This window comes from Scomber japonicus, chromosome 23, assembly GCF_027409825.1.
Source record: "Scomber japonicus isolate fScoJap1 chromosome 23, fScoJap1.pri, whole genome shotgun sequence".
Classification (NCBI taxonomy): Eukaryota; Metazoa; Chordata; class Actinopteri; order Scombriformes; family Scombridae; genus Scomber; species Scomber japonicus.
Window position 1 is genome coordinate 17265636 of NC_070600.1, and position 22853 is coordinate 17288488.

General features: G+C 38.8%; 1 protein-coding gene across 1 annotated transcript in view; it reads left to right on the forward strand.

Moving 5' to 3' along the window:
* ptn (pleiotrophin) overlaps window positions 1-22853 on the forward strand; it is a 40568-nt gene that overhangs the window by 14553 nt on the left and 3162 nt on the right. Inside the window, exons 2-4 of the mRNA XM_053313903.1 lie at window positions 13271-13365; window positions 14479-14652; window positions 18419-18580. Coding sequence (XP_053169878.1) covers window positions 13272-13365; window positions 14479-14652; window positions 18419-18580 — 430 coding nt within the window. The 5' untranslated portion in view covers window position 13271. The remainder of the gene's footprint in view (window positions 1-13270; window positions 13366-14478; window positions 14653-18418; window positions 18581-22853) is intronic.

Genomic DNA, 22853 nt, shown 5'->3' on the forward strand with positions numbered 1-22853 from the left:
ACCTGTTTAATCTGTCTGTCTAGCAGAATCTAGCAGGTACTGCACTGTAATGTGTTTTGGATAAAAATATCCACCACATGAGGTGATGTTATGCTCTGACTGTAGAGCGCAGCACATTCTGTATCCTGCATCCACAGCTCATTGGCACTTGTATATTTCCAACCATGCACTGACCTTGACGCTCCATTGTACTCTATTAAGTGAAGAGCGGTGGCTGGCTATAATTGACATGGATCTTCAGACCATGCGGGATCACTCTGATGAACACCTTTTGCCTTTGCCTTTACAGACATCGCACTGACAGAAAAGTTTGCTTTGTGAGGCTATTTTTTCTCCCTATGAACAGAAAATATTGAGTTTTTCCCTGAATGGCATCTATTTTATTTGATCTGTTGAGTAATACTTGGAGTTTGAGTTCATACTCTTGCTTTTGCTCCATATAGTACAAAACAAAGTCTACACATACTTACCTGCCAAAAGTTTTAGACAACTCAGTTGATGAAATATACAACTTTTCACAGAGTTTTTACAAGTAGTAATCTGTGACATTGGATTTTGCTCTTATGAACTGATAAAAGCTTATGTTTGCTGCTCTAAACAGCTGCTCTGTGTTGCAATAGATGTTTCAAACAGGATTCTGAATTGTACAAAATGAATGAAAGATGGTCTGAGCAGAAGTGCACCACCTGTGGAAAGTCAAACTTCAGGAGAAAACGAGAAAGAAATCCTCAGCACCTATGATAACAAAACAACAAAATTGATAGTATAATCCACTGTATTACTCTTACAGTACATGCTCTCAGTCTGCTGTTAATCCTGGTCCTATACTCTGCTGTAGGACATGTTGCACCACCATAATGCAGTGAGCAGCTGTGTGGGATTACAGGTACCTTAAGGCTTTATCGCTCCACCAGCAGCTATAGTCGTGCTTCCTCTCAGCATCGCAGTATGACGCCTGGTTTGGGGGAAGTGGGTGGAAACCTCTGTAGGGAAATGTTGGCGTGTGCGTAGGTGGTAGATGTAAGTTATCTGAGACAAAAATCACAGTTATATCCAGAGGATGAGCAATATCTTCCATCTAGTGTGTGGTATACGATATGTAGTTTTGCACTGAATTTGAGTCCTGTGCTGTAGTGGCGCACCAAACCTTCAGCCTGCAGCCCAAATAAGCAAACTACATTTCTGCTTTGTGCCCCTCAGCCACTAGGGGGCTCTTAAATCAGATATCCCTCAATTTATTTTGCTATAACTTAAATATTCAAAAATACACTCCCTGATTTGTTCCCTTAAAATGTCCCATAATTCCTTTTTCTCGATTAATTTGAAGCTGACACAGACAACATTTGAGAATTCTGGAATTTGGTAGTACCTTGACAAATTTTGGAACTAATTTGGGTTTGGTTTGACAAAATTTGAGACTCAAACTTTAGGTTTAAGAAAGCACCATAACAAAGTTTTAAAGTTATAAAAATGAGGGGAGCTATGATATGAATTTTGAGGTTATAAGAAATAATCTGAAAGGTAGGGTTAGGGTTAGGGTTGACACATAATTTATGCATTTTTATATTTGCACTTTACCTAAAAATGAGATATGTATGAACAGAGGTCTTTTTTTAAATGCAAAAACATTCTTTGTGCACAGAAACTAAAAAATCTATTTTTTCCTCCATGAGTTCTTTGATGTGGCTCAACGATCACATACAAATATTGAAGTCACACAGCTGGATTGGCATGCACACTTTGAAGCAGAGGAAAGTCTCTCAACATCACACAGAGTTAAAATTTGATTGATTTGGTGGAAGTGCTTTCATTTTGATAGGACCACATCATCAGAGTCAAACTTCTCTGCCCAGCTCTGACAGCACAGATCCTGAGTATGAGAAACCTTCATTGATGCTGAGAGTTCAATGCTAACTTTTCACCAAGATTTCACCATGACCAAACATGAAACTTATCTCAAAGATGTGAGCAGGACCACTTTTTATATGCCTTTTTTTTGCAAGTTTAAGAAAGCTGGGCTTTAGGACTGACAAGGAATAAGAGGATTTATTGGTATTTTGGCAAAATCAAGAATGTTTGAAAGATACTGAGCATATGGCATATAAACAGCTGAAAAGTGGGTTTTGCTGCAAGAGGTACTTGAAAGGTTTCATTGGACTGAATCTAATTCTTTTTAAACAATAAAACTGTTAACTATTGGAATTTATTGTGACTAACAGATCTTTGTCTCAGTTTCTGAGAAGTGGGGGTGTTTGCTTGTAGAACAGCCTTCTTAACCATCTTGGTGCAGCACAGATTTCTTTTTAAAAAGGCCTAAAAACCTTTCTATTCAGGGAAGGTCTTCCGCACCAAATCCTCAAGCTGAACTGAGTACACAGAATCGTGTCACTGACCGACTCAAAGTGTTGTTGTCAGAGCAATTGTGATATAAAATAAGTAACGTTCTGGGTGAAAGCGTACTGGCATACCAGGAAATCCACAGATATACAGTAATCATGTTATAATAGCATCATTTAGTTTTTGTTTATATTAGGCATAGTTTTATTCTTAACTAAATGAAATAATTGAAACCAGCCACAGTTTCAGCCTTGGATTCAAACTATAAGAAGTTTAACAATATGAATAATGAATGATGAATAATCAAAAAATTGCTTAACTTAAAACTGTGACAACAAATGTTTGCAATGAACTGAATGATATGATTTGAATTAGGATGAAGTAGGAAAAACTAACTAAAAAGAAAATAAAACCCCAAAACTTTTTACAGTCGTGTTCAAGACTGCCAGGGATGAGTGTTTAAAATTCAGAAGATTTTGGTTAGAATATCATCCAGCATCCAGGAAGCAAGTGATACAGTTATTAATGTATATCCACTGACTTTAATTATTTGCACTGAGGACTCACTGACATGAAATTAAATCATACATATACTCTGATGCAGTTGAAACAAACCTGTAGATTGTGTTGAACCTCAAAAATCTAAACCGTTATTCATATTTAGCATTTTATTGTATTATTCATGGGTGAGTCGTGACTGGCGGGAGTCTCTGCAGCAGCGTTATTTTGCCTTAATCCACTGCACATTAAGTGCATTCTCCCTTTCAAGAAGTCTGTGATTTCTGGGCTCTTTAATAAGCTGTCACTGTGTCACTGCCTTTCCACTCTGAAATGTGAACTTCCAAACTCTGTTTACAAGCAAAATTGAATGAACAGAGATGCACTCAAGTGGACAGGAATACAAATTCTCTGTACATTTCTCTGCTAATAGATTAAATAAGAAGTGGAAAAAGGGAACAGATAGAGGGAGGGGGCCAGACAGGATGGGGGAGAAAAAAAAAGAAAAGAGGAAGATGGCTTAATCAAAAGACGGCCAAAACTGCCCACGCTGTGTGCAAAGGCTTTCTCATCCAGCATACTTTAATGAACAAGTGACTCAAGGTGCTTTAAGTGGATGCCTGAGAGGACCACACACACAAACACACACTCACACACACACACATAACGATAAATGCTGTCTATTCAATTAGACAGACACCTCCAAATTGGCGCTTTTAGAGAGTGTGGGCAAGAGTGGGAGTGAGTGTCTGAGCGAAGGAAAGAGGGAGGCGGTGACTGCTGATGCTAACAGTGTGGGGCTTGAGGGATGGAGCTCTGTTTCTGGGGCTGTCAGGGGGGATCAGACTGCACAGGTCCAGTAGCCAGACAGCCAGGATCTGAAGGGAACAAACCTGGCTATTTCTAGCAATCAAAAGGCACCGAACAGAGAGAGAAAAGCAAGAAAGGACAAGGAGTGGTGATAAGACGTCCCCCGAAACCACAAGCCAGTACACAGGTGATCCAGCTGCATAGCATTCTTCAAGGAGAGGAATGGAGATTAATGGTCAGGATGAAAGCTGTGGATGGAGCACACCCATATCAGCATGATCAAACCCTGCTGACTCAAAATATTCACACTGTGTAGCCTTGTTCAGCATATTCTCTCAAGGCGGTACATCTATCAGTGTTTAGCCTTTTAGCTTTGACATTCAGTAAATGGAGAAACCTAATACTTTTGAATACTGTTGCAGCTGGAGACAAACCTGAAGTCAGTGTTTTTGTGAAGACAAGACAGTCACTTCATGAGTTTGTGGTCTTATGAATGCAAAAATGAACTAAAATGTGCCAACTTTAAATGAATCATCAAATTCTGACTCTTTTTGTGAACAATGACTTTTTACATATTGCCACATATTGCAAAGTCACACAAAAACTGTTGCACTTTTATATGTGTTTTTTTTTTTTTTTTTTTTTTGCAAAAGCAGCTACAAACTAAGTCTTGCTTGGTTGCAATAATGTCAAAAATGGTCTAATTCATTTTGATAAAGCATTATAGAAATATAATGAATGAACCTTCCACATGCAGGGGCCAAAAATCAACTATGGACCTTTTTGAGCTCCTTAAACAGATGTGTTTAAATGCCACATAACATTAAAATCAATTGATATATTATTTGACAGAAGGTCTAATAAGACAAGGCCAAGTTTTAATTGTGTTTTAGTGTGCGTATTACCAAAAAATACAAACAAAAACATGCAACTAATCAAATGAGTAATTGCAATTTTGACAATTTGGGACATTCGGAGCCCCTGAAGTTTGTTGTTATCTTTAAAATATAAACTTTTTAGGGCCCAATATAAGCAGCATCATTTTTGACACATTTTAAACACACAGTGGTGATTTGATACACACATACAGCACACTGCACTATGGAACTGAAAGCAGGTCTGCTCATTAAAATTGAGAGAAAACTTTAACAGTGGCAATCTGTCACAGCTTCGTTAATTTGAAGGTTCTCAAGTATTTGTTTGAAATGTTTACCCCTTGAGCCATAACTAAAAGAAGGTTGTTTTTCGGTATTTCACCAACCTGTCTACCCTGAAAAGAAGTCCTTATTGAAAGTTTAATCCACTTGTGTTCCCCCCTGGCTCTCTTTGAAGAGCCTTTTTTACCATGTAAATAACATGGCTAAAATATACGAGAGCTGAAGAGAAAAGAGAGAAGAAGAAAAAAAAGAAACTGAAGGAGTCTTGTTTGGGGAATTGCAGTTTCATGATCCTAAAAGAGGCTAATGGAGAGCTACTGGAGTTGTACTAGTGATATTATGGGGCTCATAATAAAGAAAAGGGGCACGGAGATGAGTGGGAGGATAAGTGACTTAGTGGGTGTTTGGAGGCGTAGATATAATATAATTAGTGTAATGGAAGCATCCAAGCATTAACAGAGGTCCTCAATTTCAGCTGTTTCGGCTCCAATGCTCTCACTGAGTCATTGTCTGTCATCCTTATTATTGTGTTTTTATCATTAAACAAGGCCATCATTCTGCACTGCTGTTCAAACTGTTTTCAAGACTTGGCCTCAAACACAACACTCACACACACACACACACACACACACACACACACACACTGAGCGCCACACATGCTGTTTTTTGTTCCGGTGCGTGGCTCCTTGGGGGCTCCTCCAGGGCTGTTCTGGGAGATAGCGGAGACCCTCTCCACACAGGCTCTCCCCCACTGTCTGACCTTTACAAAACACAAGTCAGAAGATGTGTGGCATTTTCCTCTAATCATCTGCACCTAAACACATGAGAAACGGTGGTATGTATCAATTAGGGCGTCCTCCTGTATGGCCCCATGAGAAATGATTCACTTCTCTTCTTTGGCAGTTGTTATCAAACCCGGTGGTATTAATCCACTGAGCAGCATTTTCCTTAGCTGTCTTTTATACAGTTTATGTATTAATCTATTTTGCTCCCATAATACAAAACACACGACTATGCCTTTTAGTTTTTATTTCGCTGTTTCCTGTGGTTGCATGTGCTGAGCTATGCACTTGACTTTTACACACTTGTTTGTCTCTTCCTGTGTCCTCTAGTCAATACTCTAGTCTCGTTTTATCTGTGCTGGAATCTCTCAAAAGCTCAGCTCAAGGAACACACGGACTGAGAAACTCCGAAATAAATCCTCTCAATATGTCCTGTGTCTTCTCTCCTCTCTTGAATCACAACTACCAAGATGGGAAAGCCACTCAGAAGTGTATTTTTCCTGTCTGACTTTTTCCCAAGGACACTTTATTCTCTGTCTTCAACTAAAGTTCAACAAACACCTAACCATACAAACTGCTTTTTTTCCCCCCCACTAAATATCCAATATAAGTTAGTCTAAGCAAAAAAGTCCATGTGGAATGTCCTTCATAAATTTTTTACATTTAATTATCCAGGTAAGGAGCAAGTTAAAAACCAAGAAAACATCATCAACACTAACACAATAAAAGGAGCAAAAAATTCAACAAGATCACATAAGAATTTATTTTAGTGTGACTTAAGCTGAAAAACTGAAAACTGATCAAACATCTACATTACTATAGCGTGATGATAACTTAAACCACTAGAGGGCAGCAAAAACAAGATTTATAGCTACGTTAGATCTCAATCATCAGTGAAATTGTTTGAATAAGAGCTCAAGCCAAGTACCATGTTTACAGCTACATAATTCTTTGAATTTCTCTATTAAATCCTGTAATTTTGAGTGGATTTAGGGACTTTACCTGATTCAGTTTTGATGTCAGGGTTCACCAACAGTTTATATTGATTGAGGATGGAGGAAAAGATTTGTGGTTTATGCTCCAGGTATGTGCTGTTATGGGATGTGAAGCACGCAGGTACAGTAAGCTGCACACAGGCTTGTTTGGAAACTCCTGTCTAAGCAGAGATTCACGTACATTCCCATTAGACTGCAAGCCTTTGTGTTGTTTGGCCCTACCTCGGCTTTGTGTGTGTTTGTGCTCTCCTCCGGCTCTGTGCTCAGCACTAGGACACAGACCTGTGACTGGAATGCTTAACTTCTGCATAGTAAAGAGTTAGGTGAAGATGGTCAGTTCTTTCTTTTTTCCTGGGTTATTTTTTGCACTTAAAACTGATCTGACCAAAATGACTTTTTCATCCCCCCCTTCCGATTGCAAACTCATGTGAAATGCTCCTCCAAAACTAAAAGTGATTATCAAAAGACGGAAAGGCTAGGGGGCGAAATTAGGAAAAACAGCTTATTGCACAAGACTAAAACATGCTTATTGCAGCATGTTTTGTCTTTACCATCCACAAGCTTCTGCATATCAGGAGGTATACATGGGGAGGTGTTCTCGCTGGCTTGTTGTTCAGTGTCTCAGTAAGTCCGCCTTTAGTCATGAAACATGGCTGGTTCCTATCCCTGTTTTTATTTTGCAGATGAGATAGGTGGAGTGTGGCGGCTCACTGCTGTCTGGCCCGCTATCAGGCTTCCTCCCCTGTTATAGGCTGTGTGAATTAGAATTGTAATGTGTTGCAAGTCTGACTCAGTGCAGGATCCCCACAGGTTTACCTTCCATTTCACAAATCACTAAAGATGTGCCATATCAAAAGGCTTATGTTGATACTCAAACATAATGGCTGAGCCTAGAGAGGCCCTTTAGGGGGCTCCAACTATAGTGAAAATAAAGAAATGAGGCCATTGTTGCCCCCAGATTTTAAAATTCCCCTCCAGACATAGTTTAAGATGTATTTAAAAAACTCTACTTTGAATAATAATTCGTGTCTCAAGTTTTTTCCACAAAAAAAATGACTTACGGTTTCTACTACAACCAGATATGTGACAACAAGTCCTCCAAATTAAAACACAACACATACATTAAATTGTTTGTACCATGCGCCTCAGAACAACTCATAGGTGTGTTTTCTAATATGCTGCCTCTTTCAGCATTAATTGGCAGGACAACATACTTTGTCTGTGCTTTCCTAAACCATTACAAATCATTGTTAAAAAATAATGATGTTTTATTATGGTCTGTTTAGGTTTAGGCGCAAAAATCAGTTGGTTAGGGTAAGGGAAAGGTTGTGGTTTGGGTTAAAATGATCACTTGAAATGTGGTGTGGTTTAACGTTTCTACTTCTTTAAAGCTAGGCAACTTTCATTGTCGAGGCAACAGTAAACACCATGACAATCATAGTTACGTTTTTCAAAAGCTGTCCTGACTTGCGGTTGGAAACAAACAGCCAACTAAGTCAATTTTTTTGCGACCTCCGAATATGGAAATTTGTCACCTTCTATAGGCGTAATCTGAACTGCGTCTCCGGGTTATAATTACTACGGCCACTAGATGGCATCTGTCACCGAATGTAAGCCAAATTTGGCAACCTTCCTCTTGGGTAGACAGGCTCATATCTGATGTTTTAAATTTGAAATAATGTTCTCTTTCAGTTTTATATTGCTTAAAGTGTGCTTTAATGTACTGCAGAGCTAATGTGAAAGGCGCACTACGAAAGAGAGCTGGGGAAGATTTGCCTTTGTAAAACTCCAGTCTTTGATTTGTTACCTCCGGGGGTAAAGACTTATTAAAAAAAACATGTATAATTCATACGCAGCTAAGTGATATTAAAATCATACATGTGCTCTATTATAATATTTGTTTTCATCACTAACACACCAAATAGGAGCTGTTGCTTAATTACATGCTCTCCATATGTATTCAGATAAGTTATCTGATGGAGAAGTGGATTTTGAGAGATTAATATTTTAAATGAATGAAACCAAAATCACTTCTTCACAGAATGATAATGGTGAAAATCAGTTTCACTCAGCCAGTGCAGCTAATAACCTGAGTGATTACCATTTTCTTGGGCCTCATAATTGATTCATTAAACTGCTCTGTCCTCTATTCCTGCACTGTCGACTCCATCACCTCCTGCCATCGTATCAGATGCAAGCAAAGGATTTGATAGTATAAATAGATTCTCCTTTATGTTCTCAGCAGGGATTACGTCAGTCCTAATGAGAGAGAGCAGAGAGATGGAGAGTGTTTTGCATCTGGTGTTTGTCTTCGAATAGGTGGATCGTCTTGTGTGTGTATTTGCTGGAGCACACAAAGAGTCACTGAAGGTCCATCGATTTGTGGTCAGTATTGGCTTTCCTCCTCCACTCCCTTCACCAGGAACCCACTACTGTGTCTGGATCAATGGGGCAAATGGAGGGTTTGATAGGACTAATTTTCCCTGGCTCATGAGCCACACTGACCACTGGAGGTTTCTGATGTTCCTGCTTAAGTAACCCCCACGGTGGAAGGTTTGCAAACATACTGTTCTCCAGTTCCTGCCACACAATTCAATGGGGAAGTTAACTAGATTTCAGGATTATCTGTATTGTAGACTTTACTTCACTGAACATAATTGCAAGCCAATGATTAAAGTGATTGTATTTAGCTCCAACTTTAATATATGTGGAGCATTCCTCACTTCTGAAGACTTGAGGTATTTTTTGTCTCTCCTTTGCTTTATGGAAGGGTTGCCTTTGGCTCTATGGTTATATTAATTATTTTCTGAAATTGTGTAAAGTCTGTTATTGGAAATTTACATAAAAAGGTACATTATTTTCTGAAAAGAGAGCAAAGAAACTACAACCAATGGAAATTTTCCCCAGCTCTCCCTGCATCATTCTTGCATCAAACAGGGACAAAAAACAGACATCACACTCATTTCAGTAGCTCCTTAACCTTATCACATACTCGTGTCCATTGTGTGGCAGTTCTCTCACTTGCACCATACATCCCAGCCACTGACAGCTCCTTAACACATCAAGAAAGGTGTTTATCCATTGTGTACTTGTAAGTGTGTGAGGTTGCTAGCAGAGATAATAAGGAATGTGAACATGGGTGTTTAACTTACATCCAATCAGAAAACACTGCTTTTGCTTGTTCAGCTCTTGAGTTGCTGCTCGCATTTGGAAAAATAGAACCGTGTGCTCTTCTTTTTCTTCTGTTCTTCTGTCTGTTTTCGCTACAGTGATGGCATTACACCAATCATTGTCTATGGCCTGAAACATAATGTCATGTTTTTTGAGGGTCAACTGTTGCGAGGAAAGCTGCTCAACTAGCACAATAATTTATTTTATTGTGGCTTGAAAACTGGACCTAGTGGTTTAAATTGTGACGATACTGTACAAAGAGTAGTTTTCGATTGTGAGGTATGCTTGGAAAGTGCTTATCTATTTAATATTTCAATGCACGCGCAGAAAAAAAAGTCTAGTCTATGCAAGTTTAACAACGGCCACACAGCTTACGCTTCTTGGAGCTGTACTGAAGACCCAAAAACTGCAGATCCTGACTTCTCATCTTTATTTAACAATAACCACTGTCCTTTATACGTGACACTACAGTGACCTTATACTTTGAGGCATTAAATGGCTTTCTTTCATTCAGAGAGTTTCACTTCACTTTACCTTGAGGTATTATAGCAATATTCTGCATCAAATACCACACTAAGATTCTGGCGACAAATGATCAATGCCTCTTCTCTTCTGACTTTTCTCCTATGTCCAGCTACTTGGGTATCAACTACAGCTGGACACATAAATAATTTAGCAAAATTAATTAGCATCACCCCTAAAAGAAACATGAAATACCACCCTCTTTGTTGGCTACAAGGAAGAATGATGTGAGTCGACGGGTGGTGGTGAATTGAGCTGATAAACCCCTGCTGGTTAGTCAAATTAAGGAGCTGAGAGTCATGGCAATAAGTGAGTCGTGGTCAGGTTGCCAGGGGCTGAGACTTGGAAGAAAAGAAATGCTCCCCTTCTAGCTGTCAGGAAGTGTAGAGCTGTAGGTGTGTCTAACTGTCTGTGTGTTGAAGAAAAAGAGGAGGGGGGGGGGGGGCATTTATAGAAAAGCACAAGTGGACGTCCTTTAGGTTGGCAATCCCCACTGCCTCTTATCAAAGTGTTACACAGGCAGCACACATGTCTGCCAAATGATAGTCAAATGCTCCGATTCACCCAGTCATCCATTATAGGTGCTGTCATGCTCCGGAAATTGGAGCTACATGCTTGTGAGTGAGCTTCTTGTTTAATTTATTGACCTCTGGAGGAGGAGAAACCTGTCATATCACAGGATTCTCCGGCTACAGAGGAAATTGTGAAATCAGTTTAATTCCGAGACTTATTTCTTTCTCTAACCTGCTCTATAGAGTGCTCATTCAAAGTCCTCAGCCCCATACCCTTTCTGCACTGCACCAAGAGCCCATCACTCTGTGTGAGTAACTGAGGAAAAGGCTTTCTTATCTCATGAAAAGCGACAGTGCCCTTTTTTGGGAGGGAAATGATCTTTATCTGGGAGCTTTCATTGGAGTTTCTCTCTGAAACTCTTAGAACTCATTGTGTGTACTTCTTACAGTTCTTATTTGATGTTTTTTTTCCCTTTTTTTGGGTTATGGAGATGAATTGTTGAAATCCTTTAAAATGAATAAACATTAAGAAACTGGGAGATAGAGTCTGAAGTATTTAATCAAAACAGGGTTTGTCTGTGAGCTGTCACAGTCAGAAAATAATAAAATGAATCGTGTGAAGGATCCCGGTGACTTTTCTTGGCAGGCAGACTATGCTTGCAGCCATAAGGCTCATTATACATTTCAAAGAAGTGCTAGGAGACATTAAATCTTAGATAAAATGCATTAAAATGACATCTAATAATTAAACGCAAGGTTTGAATACCTGATTTGAATTTCAAAAGCTTTCTCTGTCCTCTAAACAGACTGAGACTTAACTTATGTGACGTCTTAAGTGAGTGAAATGAAAAGTTGGGAATGTACCGTAAGTCCATTACACAATGGAATGAGGGCACCAGAGCCAGCTCATGATTAATTAAAAATGACAAATGGATATTATTTCTTTGCCAGGTTCAACCTTTCTACAAGAATTTGAGCACAGAGGAGAGTTTTTGGCGTCAGACACTTGGTAATTGCTTCAGTCTCATGCTGTCTCTCTTCTCAGAGAGCTCTGTCCGCCGCAGGATTTCACTCAAAAAAAAAAAAAAAAAATGAGGACAAGTAGACGGCAGGAATGCTGAAGAGAGAGGGTTTTCTACAATAATTTCATTGCAGTGTGTTAGACTGGTGATAGCGACAGTCACGCTTTCTGCTGATCCAGATTCTGATCAGGAGTACTAGTTTGAGTTTAAAACAGCTACATTTGTCGTCTGTAAAATCAGCAGCTCTGTGCAAATATTGAATTATACTGTAGAGACCAAGGACATTTTTCCCATGTCAGCTTATATTATACAATGGCAATATAATAAAGTTTATCTTGCTTTGTTCTTACTTTACTGCAGCAAGTGTAATTCTTTCCTTGAGCAGCTATTGAAGAGTTCAGTAAGCCTGTTGTCATCTTCTGGCAGCACAAAGTGAGGAATTGCACTTGAGCAGCCATCATTTACTTGCATAAAAACAACTTCTACAGTACATCAATTGTATCTATACCATCTTGTTCAAGGGAAAAATTCACAATACAACTTTCAATGCTCTACAAACATTTCTATTTCTTACTGCAATTAAATGACCACTGAAGCTTTTATGGTGAAAAATAGCAGAAAACCTTGCTTCACATCCCTAAAATCAATTCCTCAATCACAACACCAATAATTAACACAAGTCTGGGTGTCATTCCTTTGCAAATCAAAGAGCAAATGCTTCTTTGAAGACTAGGCATTTGCCCCATTTGTGCCACAAAGAAACATCTATCAGAGAAGAGACAGAAGGATCCATTTCTTTATTGATAGTACCCTTGACAAGCAATGCAGCCTCAATGTCATGTGTTGATTAAACCTTAGTTTAACAGGCAGAAACATAACTACACTAACTTGATGAGACTTGGCAAAACCAAATGACTGAAAACACACTGGAAACCAAGAGAATACAAAGAGTCCAAAAACATGAATGACACGACATTGATCCAAAGTAAAGGTGAAAGAAAAAATAAGAGTTTTGACAAATCAAACTTGTAACTTGGCAACTTTATCAACCCGTGACGCGATTTTCGAGACTGACTGCAAACACATCTGTCTCTGATGATATAGCGCCCGTACAGAGCATCAAAATGTTGATATTGCAATCCAGTGCTGTGGAAATGACAACAGATGAGAGATGGATATTCCCCAAGCTATTTCTCTGGTCCCTTGGGACAAATGTTGCTCATCTCCTTCTGTTCTACCAAACAGCTAAATGTTGTCAAGTTCAGACACATTTTTTTAGCAAGTTCTCAAAAGTCAAGAGTTCTCAAAATGAAGTGAACACAGGAAATCATCAATCGACTTATAGATCGACAAGGCAGGCTGAAAAACACATCTCTGAACAAGTCGTTAATTGCACAGACTGGCATTTAATCTGTGTGAAGTGAGTACGATCCTCCTTTAACAGCTGTCTTGTCTCTCTTTCAGAATGCATGGACAGAAGCAGTGGACACGGGTGGCTGTGATGGCACTCCTGGTGCTAACGGTGATGGCAGCTGAAGGAGGCAAAGCAGAGAAACAAGGTGAATTCTTCAAACATCAGCACACATTCTTCTTCTATAGATGAGTACATAGAATGAATGTATCTCTGCATATTTATATTCCCATGTGCTATATTCATATTAAACAGCAAGCACCATGATGTGCATTATTAAATCAAATCCATAGGAATTGATTAGGTTTTCTGATTTAGTTTTAAAATATTACTACAAGGGAACATCTGAAAAATACCACCAGTAGGACACCTTGACTTACTGCTGCTCTATTACTTGTAAAATTATTCTGCAATTTAACAACAAACTCATTTCACCTCACAAACATGAAATTGATTTCCCCTAAATGGAATAACATGAAGAGCTATCACTCCTGAAAGTCTGCACTATGTTAAAATGTTAACTAATCATTTAGTTGGACATAATTCTTAAAGATATGTGAAAATGAAAAAACAAATGCCTTTGGGGTTAAAGTAATTGTGTCCTCTGTGAGGATTTAGCAGTATCAAATAGCAACATATTGCAAAACAGCAAAATCAGTCAGATGAATCCCACTTGGGAGAAGAAACCAACATTCTACCTAATTTAAATTTAATAAAAATAGTTCATTTGCATTGAAGAAATTGTCTTATTGTTATGTTTATTATTCTGTTCTACAAATTTCCATTTCTATGTAAATTGTATCTCTTGTACTTTGGTCTTTTCCAGTTGTGTTGTTTAACTTTGAATTGTGTTGCTTTTACTTCTCTGTACAGCACTTAACATCTACCTCTGAGTATGAAACTGCCTTGTCTTAAAATCAGTAAAAACACTTTCACTTATTGCACTTACCCTGAAATAACATAAAACATCAAGAGGGGGATGGATGCTCCTATAAACACTGCTAATAGCCGTTTTTATTTGTTTGGATAAAACTAAACTTAACACTTTATTTGCAGGGTTGGAAGAAATAACAAAACTTAAGACTCAAGACACAAAAATTTAAACTTTATACGTGACTTGATTGCTGTGTAACTTTACTTACTTGAATTCTGACTCCTTATAAACCTGACTTGACTTGACACAAACTTTTGACCTGCTTCCAACTTCATTTATATTGGCAAGAGGTTAGCTGGTGTTAAAAATGCCCATTTGGCCCCACAGGAAAGAAGGAGCGCAAGTCGGACTGTGGAGAATGGCAGTGGAGTGTGTGTGTAGCCAATGAGGGTGATTGTGGACTCGGCACCAGGGAGGGAACACGCACTGGCACCGACTGCAAACAGACCATCAAGACCCAACGCTGCAAGATCCCCTGCAACTGGAAGAAGAAGTTTGGAGGTGAGGGAGAAGTGCTAAGATTCAAACTTTGCTGAGTAGCAATACAGAAACTAAGAGCTAAGAAAATTACCACGCAGCAACACAAACTGAACTTTTCTCCTTCTGTTTAAATGCAAGGCTCCCATTCCTCTGGCCTTGTTGATATATGGCGGTCTGTCATTCACACAAACAATTGTCCCATTTTCACAATAGGTATGGATATGCCAGCTAGTTAGAGGTACATCAGAAATGTCTGGCGAGGATGTGAGACATCGCCAAGGAAAACACAGGAATAATCATCCTGCTTTGTCATTTGCTTTTTGGGCTTGAGACTGTGGAGCCTTCAGAGCTGAAATGTCTTGCAGTGACATTCCTGAGGGACTTTTGTTCCCCCAGTAAGGCTTGTCAGGAAGTAGCCTGTATGGTATTGTAAGGTCAATTTCATTTCTGGTGAAAGTAAAAAAAAATAGTGTACATGCAGAGATATTCTCAAATGGGTGTGGTGTGAGAGTGCAGGAAATTAAGACACACTTTAGGGAGTGGAATATGATGAGTGAGTGAGATGACGTGTACATTAGATTGGTGGATTAAAAACAGGAAACATCTGTAACCAGGAATGTGTTTTGGCATTTGCAACTCTGATTATAATGTGGGATCTGTTTTTAGATGATCAGTTCCTTTCTGTTTGCAAATAATAAAAAAAAACAGAGGTCTCACTTTCATAGGTCTTCTGAAACCTTATTTTGGCATGAGCAAATTCGATACAAGCTGTGATGAAAACCCTGCAGGAAATAATGGTGCTGCTAAGTGGCTATATAGATTAAAGCTGCTAAAAGTTTGGGAGAAGTAGCAATAAGTTACATTCCACTGGCCTTTAAACTGTGTAAAGTTACTTGGGAAGACAAAAAGAAAAGAAATAAAAAGTGATTAAAGTAAATGAGAAGAGAAAAAGGAATCCTGGTGTGCTGTTAAAATCAGGGCCAGTTAAAAAGATGAATAGTGTAGCATTTGGTGCACACACCCCACATAGTGCATTAGAATTGGTGTGAAAAGACCTCGCAATGTCTGCATGGTAGAGTAGCACCTTATCTGTATTCAGATAAGGTGCTACTCAGTAGAAATGTCTCTTTGCCATGAATTTTAAAGACTATTTTGTTAGTAAAATAATAGACTAAGCAGCGCTAAGCACTGAGCATCAACATTTATTGTGCTTACGTGTTATTATCAGACAAATCATAAACTTTGAAGTTCCCATTTGGGAAAAATTCAAACCCCAAAAGATCCTTAAACACTAATTAATGAGAACTAGGTTAACAGGAGTTTAACAACTTGAAACATTTGGACAAAATAGTTTTTTTGTAACTATGTACAACACAACAATTCAGAGTAAGACAAGGAGTATAAATGGTGTGTTTAAAATATGAAGTGCAAAATGCGTTAGAGCGAGGGTTGCCTGCAGCATGATCGAAAAAGAAGAAAAGTCTTCACTGTGTGGCAGGTGATGTGGGTAACCAACACTAGAGCAAACAGGTTTCTATTCAATAGACCATAAAATACTTGAACAGCGGTGGTACAAAGGCTGCACAAACATAAAACCCGAAACAGAAAAGCACTGAGTGGGAATGAATAACTTGAATCTGTGAGGAATGCTTTTTCCATGGCACTGAGTGTGCCTTATTAAAGGGGCACTTCACCATATTTGACACATCAAAGTTGGTTTACTTGTCATATAACTGTCGTCTGAAGCTCTTGAAGAAACTCTCCAATCTAAAAACAGTAATGATGCCATCATTATATTACTGTTATCTCAGTTTGGCCTTGTAGACTGTAAATGTATAACTAGAAGCTGTAAACTGCAGCTGTGGAGTTGAAATTGACCAGCCACAGAGGGGCTAACAAAATACACAACCATGCTGCATTACTGGGAATGTAGGATCCAGCAATTCTGGGGCTTGACCCATACAAGGGACTAAAAGTCAGGATATCTTGGTGTCTGCTACATTCATTTTGGCCATTCTTTTTAAATCAGTCCCCAAGTCATAGTACAAAGTTATGTATTACTAAATTGTAAGAGTTTCTCTTTATATTTCTGCTGCTAAACCCCAAATGCAACCATACACACTTACATTATAGCACATGCACAAACCATAACAATTTGAATCTGCCCCAAATATAAATAAAAAGCATAAAAATACAAGCATATAGAACCATTAAAAAAATAATAAATATGTAGATTACATTAGTTTTTTAAGAATGATAGTTTCCTAGGATATTTTAATTTTCTTTTTATTGGATATAATGTAGCAATATTAAAGTTAGTTGTTAAAACTGTGAACCCAAGATTATCCAAGCTATAATTGCATCAAAGGAGGTGTTATTATTATAATTGTAATCGTAATCATCATCATCATCATTATCATTATCATCATCATCATCATTATTGTCATTCTAAAAACTTAATGGCATAATTCATGAACAATATACTATGATGATATTTACTTAATGAAAAATTCAATACCTCAGAAAATTATACTTTAGTTATCTTTCCCATATTTTCACAAATTTGCTGTCCTCCGAAGGAATCCTGCCATTTTAAAGTAACACACCTTTTTAAACCATTAATAAATCATATTCGGATATACAGAACTCTGTTTGGATGTATGATGACTGATTGCGTGCACACAATTTTTTGCCCCCTTGTATGTGACATCTTAAAGAGGACATTTAAAACTGCCTGCTAAATTCCCAGGAGCCTGCAAGGAAGCTCTCTTGCAGACACAAATTATACAGTTGGTATGGAGGCGCAGGGGTTTTAAAGTTGGATGCTCAGGAAGTCCCTGTGGGATTCTTCCAACAATGGCCCCGTCACTGCCTCTCTCTGCTCTCCATCCTCCCTCTCCTCACCCCTTCTCTCCTCTCTCCCCTCGTCTGATGAGCACCCTGGGATCTCAGAGGCAGTGACAGGGGGGCTGATGCTTTCGTGTGAGAGGAAGCTGACGAATAAGTGTCACAGCCTCAAGGGAGCCTGGCTAAAGTGGCAACAAAATAATGGAAGGAGATATGAGAGACATGGGCATGCAGGACACAAACAAACTTGTACACACACACACACACATGCACACACACACTATAACAACTCCATAGCCACTGCTGCCATTTTCTGGAACAATCTGGCATCCTCTGGGACTTCAGTTTAAGATGGGTTAAATGTAATATCAAATAAAAGCACATATGTGAAAATTATTCAAAGTGCTGCTAAAAGTACTTCTACTACTCAGCTGCCAAGATTATATCTGTCCATTATTTCCAAGCTGAGCAGCAGCCAGCCTGTTTTTGATTGCATTCATCTGTTAGTGGGTGTCATCATATACAGTTAGAAATATAGGATCATAGCTATGAAGCACCATCTGTTCCTGTTAGCAAAAAGCTATAAGCATCCTTTATGTTGTTGTTAATAAGAGCGTCTGATGATGAGGTGTGATGATGAAGAACTCGCTCTGTAGATCTTGGACAGTTTCTATTGATAAGAAGGAGATAATAGCCAAGTAGATTAAAACTGCTCATCAAACAGCCATTCACAATGCATGATTCACAATTCCTCTCAAGCTTAGGGGGTTTATTTCATCGACTGATTGCAATTGGTTGCTTGTTTTTTAAAAGAATAGAGGCTACAGTGTTTCATTTTACTGTGTTTTTCTGCTCGATCGCTTCTATAACATGCCTCCTTAGAGCTGCTTCACCAAACAAAAGGGTCTAATTAAGTATCTGATTTCTCTCTGTGTCAAAGGGGAATGCAAGTACGACTTCCAGGCTTGGGGGGAGTGCGATCTGGCGACGGGCAAGAAGAACAGGACAGGCGTGCTGAAGCGAGCGCTTATGGACGCGACTTGTGCAACCACTGTCACAGCCACCAAGCCCTGTGGGAAAATCCCCAAGACCAAGCTTCAAGGTAAGCGGAGAGGGATAAATCATCACTAGATAAAATGTAACTCCCGCTGGACACACCGAGCCAGTCAGCAACAGCGGGACATGCTTAAGTCCAGTTGATGAATCACTGTGTCTTAAAAAATGTGGCTCTCTGCAGTCAAAGGATGTTTTTCTGTTCAGTTTCAGGAGCAACAACCAAACTTGAATGAATTTCAAACAGATGCTGGAACTTAATCACAGAAAGCTTCAATCAGACTGCTAAATAAGTACTGTACTTACTCCTTTGGAAATATAATATAAGTTCAGGATTGCTACTTGATTAGTTCAGGACATTGTTCAGTGGAGCCACACTTTTTAGAGATTGAGGGAAGAGGCCACTCAAACACACAATGGCACAATAAAATGGATTAATGAAATCAAAGTGCTCTCCTGAACTTTCTGTATTTTTCAATAACACCAATAAAACAGGTCACAAAAGAAAAAAGCCAAGTACTCTGCCATAAAGTGTTAAAATTGTCCATACTAGAACACATTTCAGACTTATGTAAACTGGACAGATTTGTTGAAATACCTACAGCCTAGATATAGTAACGTGTTGTAGTTTCAGTAGTTTAAGAGCTTCAAATGTTAATATTCCAAAAATAGATCAGTTTGGATCAAAAGGAAGACAGTAACACCCTCATTACTCACAATAAGAATAATTCCATGACGTTCTTACACTGTCAAAACACTGTAAACAGTTGGTTTGTTTAATTTATTATAGCTGAAGTGGAGTTTACAACTTTGAGCTCTGTTTCTTTAGCTAGACTGCTGATTTTCCTTTAGACAATCATGTGTATTTTGTGCCGATCACTGATCTCACACAGGTTCAAATTAGAAATGAAAGACTATTAATTCAATTAGGATAAATTAGTATGGGCACATGTTACGAGAGGAATGAAGGAGTGAACTTCTTCTATCCTCTTTTTGATAATTACTCACTTCACTAGATATTTATCTTGTCTCCTTGGTACAGCTCAGACTGATTGCATTCTCGCTAAATCCAGCAAACCCCTTAAAATTATTGCATGTCAGCCACTGTCGGCTGTGATTCACATTTATATTCAATTCGCCATCAGCGTGATGGAAATGGAAATCCACCTACTTAAGTGCTGAGTTGAAGCGGTGCGTGGCAATGTTAAAGCAAAGGTGAATAGGTTAACTCACTATTCAATTACATGCTTTTAGCTTTCCTCACTCATGTCAAAAGCGTTAAGTCAGAGAGCTTTTTCTGCCCTCACTTCCCACATTCTCCGAAAAATCTGAAAACGAGATTTAAATTTATATGTGGGAATATCAGATAACCGTGTAGACCCATGTGGAATATAATACTTCTTGGAGAGGTTAGTGTAAAACTGATGATAAGAAAGCGCTCCATTCATTCCAAGTAAGTCAATGCCGTTTGTTAATTTTGTAAACACGGATGTAATTGACCCACTGTGAATGTCCCATTGTCCAAACAGGATTTTAATGAGTGCAGAATTGCTGCCAAACGTCATAAACTATGCCCTTATCACGCTCAGCAGATGACATGTGTGCACACAAGGTTTGCACACAGAGTTTGCTTAACCTTACTGTCACTTGATCAAACAAGCACTGTTGGGTGAAGCCTCAGTTAACAATGATAAGACAGCGTGAGCACTTCTGAGGCAGTCTTTTATTGCAGGATGTCTGAAGTTGCAGTGCTGCCCACTGTCTGTCTGCTCCACTGTTTGTCTTAAGCTTTTATGCCAAAGTCTATTTGAATTTCAAACGAGGGATCTGCTAAATTTCTTCACTTGGTAGCACATCATTAATGTATTGTGGCAGGAGGTTTCTTACGTTGTACTGTATTCGCCATCTGTGACTGTCTCTGTTTTTCAGTTAATATGAATTAAAGGACGCCATTGACTAAATATGTAGAAATGAATGGATCTCGTTCTCTCTGACTATTTAAATCATATCTGGGTCCATAGTCCAATACAAAAATGATAGATACATTTCTAATGATAAGAAATTGCTGCAATTCAAAGCTGATATTTTTTACTTTAGATAGATATAGATAGATAGATATATACTTTATTGTCCCTGAAGGGAAATTTGTCTTGGGTTCTAAGTGCTGAGACCACTGCTGCCATAGTTAAAAGAACAACGAAAGAAAATAAAAGTAAAGTTGCACATTTGCACAACAATAATACATGACAGAATTGCACATTTGCACAACAATAAATAATATAATGCTAGTGTGGCTCAGACAAATAAATCATTTCTTCAATTTTTATTTCAAATAGTGAATTAGAAATATCTCAAATAACTGCATCCTCTGTCAAACCAACAGAGGTAAAGTTGGGTGGTGAAAGTTGTGGATGGCTCTGATGAATTTGATCATCAGCATCTTCTTGTAGTTACTGTGTAGCTTGATAATCGAAGGAAATCATATATTCACATAAGAAAAAAAAAGTATGTATCACTGCAACCACATACACCTTCATTTCATAATTCAAACTTCATTGCTCATCTTTTATTATGCAAGTACATGTAAGCAATATTGATGTAGATCATGAACTTTTCATGTTAATAAATGTAAATGAAAATGAATATATTCATGTCAGGTTAGTGTATGTGCATGTGAGTGGAAATGTGTTTGGTTAGCAGGCATGTGTGCAGAGCTGTGTATACCTGCACGCATCAATTCTAATGAAGGCCAGATGCATGGATTCAGAGTGACAGCCTGAGAGGTGTGAGAGCTGAGGGCAAAAGAGAAGCAGAGCGAGGATGACAGTGGCCGAGATGAAGGGAGGCAGTTGGGAAGAGGGACCCGCTATCTGAGTGAGGTGTGATTTCCCATGTCTGCCAGTTGGAAGATAAGCCCTGGAAAGCAGAGGGGTTACTGGGAAAAAGAAAGAGGGGGTGCTGTGCACAATGAGGTGTGTACAGGAAGGGGAATTGTGTGTGCTTTTCTGCGTGTGTCAGGGGATGGCAGAGATACAGTCCACAGCAGCGGGATCAGAGGGCTTATGAAAAAAAAAAGAAAAGAAAAAGAAATGTTTGGCTACGGAGTGACTAAGGTGGAGGAGAAACCATCTAACCCCCACGGCTGGGAGCAGAGATCTGCCCAGCCAAATCTGCAATTCAACAGCCACCTTGGGTTTGGGAGATAGGTTTCCCCTGACTGAAGCAGGTTGTTGTGATGGAGGTAGCATCTGTCATTTGCAGATTGTGTAGGAGACAATGCTAAGAGGCGCCTTGGGAGTGCTCTGGGATTCAGAGTTGCGTGTCTTTGCTGTTTCGCCCAGGTGAAACACAGACCCTGTGGAGCGAAAGAAGGAACAAAGAGTGACAGAAGTGAAACATTATGAATGCCTGTAGAAACCACAAGGTCCACACCATCTCCTTCAGCACAATAGGAGTGAGTAGCGCACGAGGGAGCGTTTGGACCCCAGAGTTGATCTCAGGTTAAACAAAAGGCTTTGTAAAGATAAATTTGGCATCCCTGAATTTGTTTGGAGCAATTTGGTGTGCATCATTGTCACTGGATAGTTCTCATTCTTAACGTGTTAAAAAGACATGCACTCAGAGTCACACATGGTATTATTAGTATTCATATTATTAAACTCACTATTTCTGCCCCACGATGGCTGAGAGTAGTAATTACAGAAAGTATGACATTGAGAAAAGAAGATTTTGAGTTTTGAGGCTGACCAGCCAAACTGTGAAACAGACAGTTAAGTTGTAATAGCTTCATTTTATGCCTTTTTGGGCAAGCAATATATAAATGACAGACCATCAGTCACTATGTCATGATGACCTCCTTTAACTAAAAGCACATATCACACTCTGTCTTTGGATTGTCTTAAATGAATGCACAAGAACAATGTGGGATTGTATCTACATGTTTAGTTTTATGTCTCTTGATCATTTAAATATATTAATGATCATAAATAATATATGACTTCAATTAACTGAGAGTGTAATGATTTGGATGGGACATTCTGTAGCTCAGCCAGCCAGGGCAACAATGCAATCTGAATTGATAGAGAAGAGATAGAGTGTTGGAATATAAAGCCTTGTGAGATAAATTTTAGGCTATATAAATAAAATGGACATGACAATACAGAGACCAAACTGCAGTAAAATATAAGTATCTGTGCAGCTGGAGCACAGCAGGGCAGTAATTTTAAGTGCTCAATATGTAGCAGAATGGCCTCTTTTATTATCAGGATTATTGATCATGTATTAAAGTTGATGTTAGCTCCAATGCAGATGGAGCTAATTTA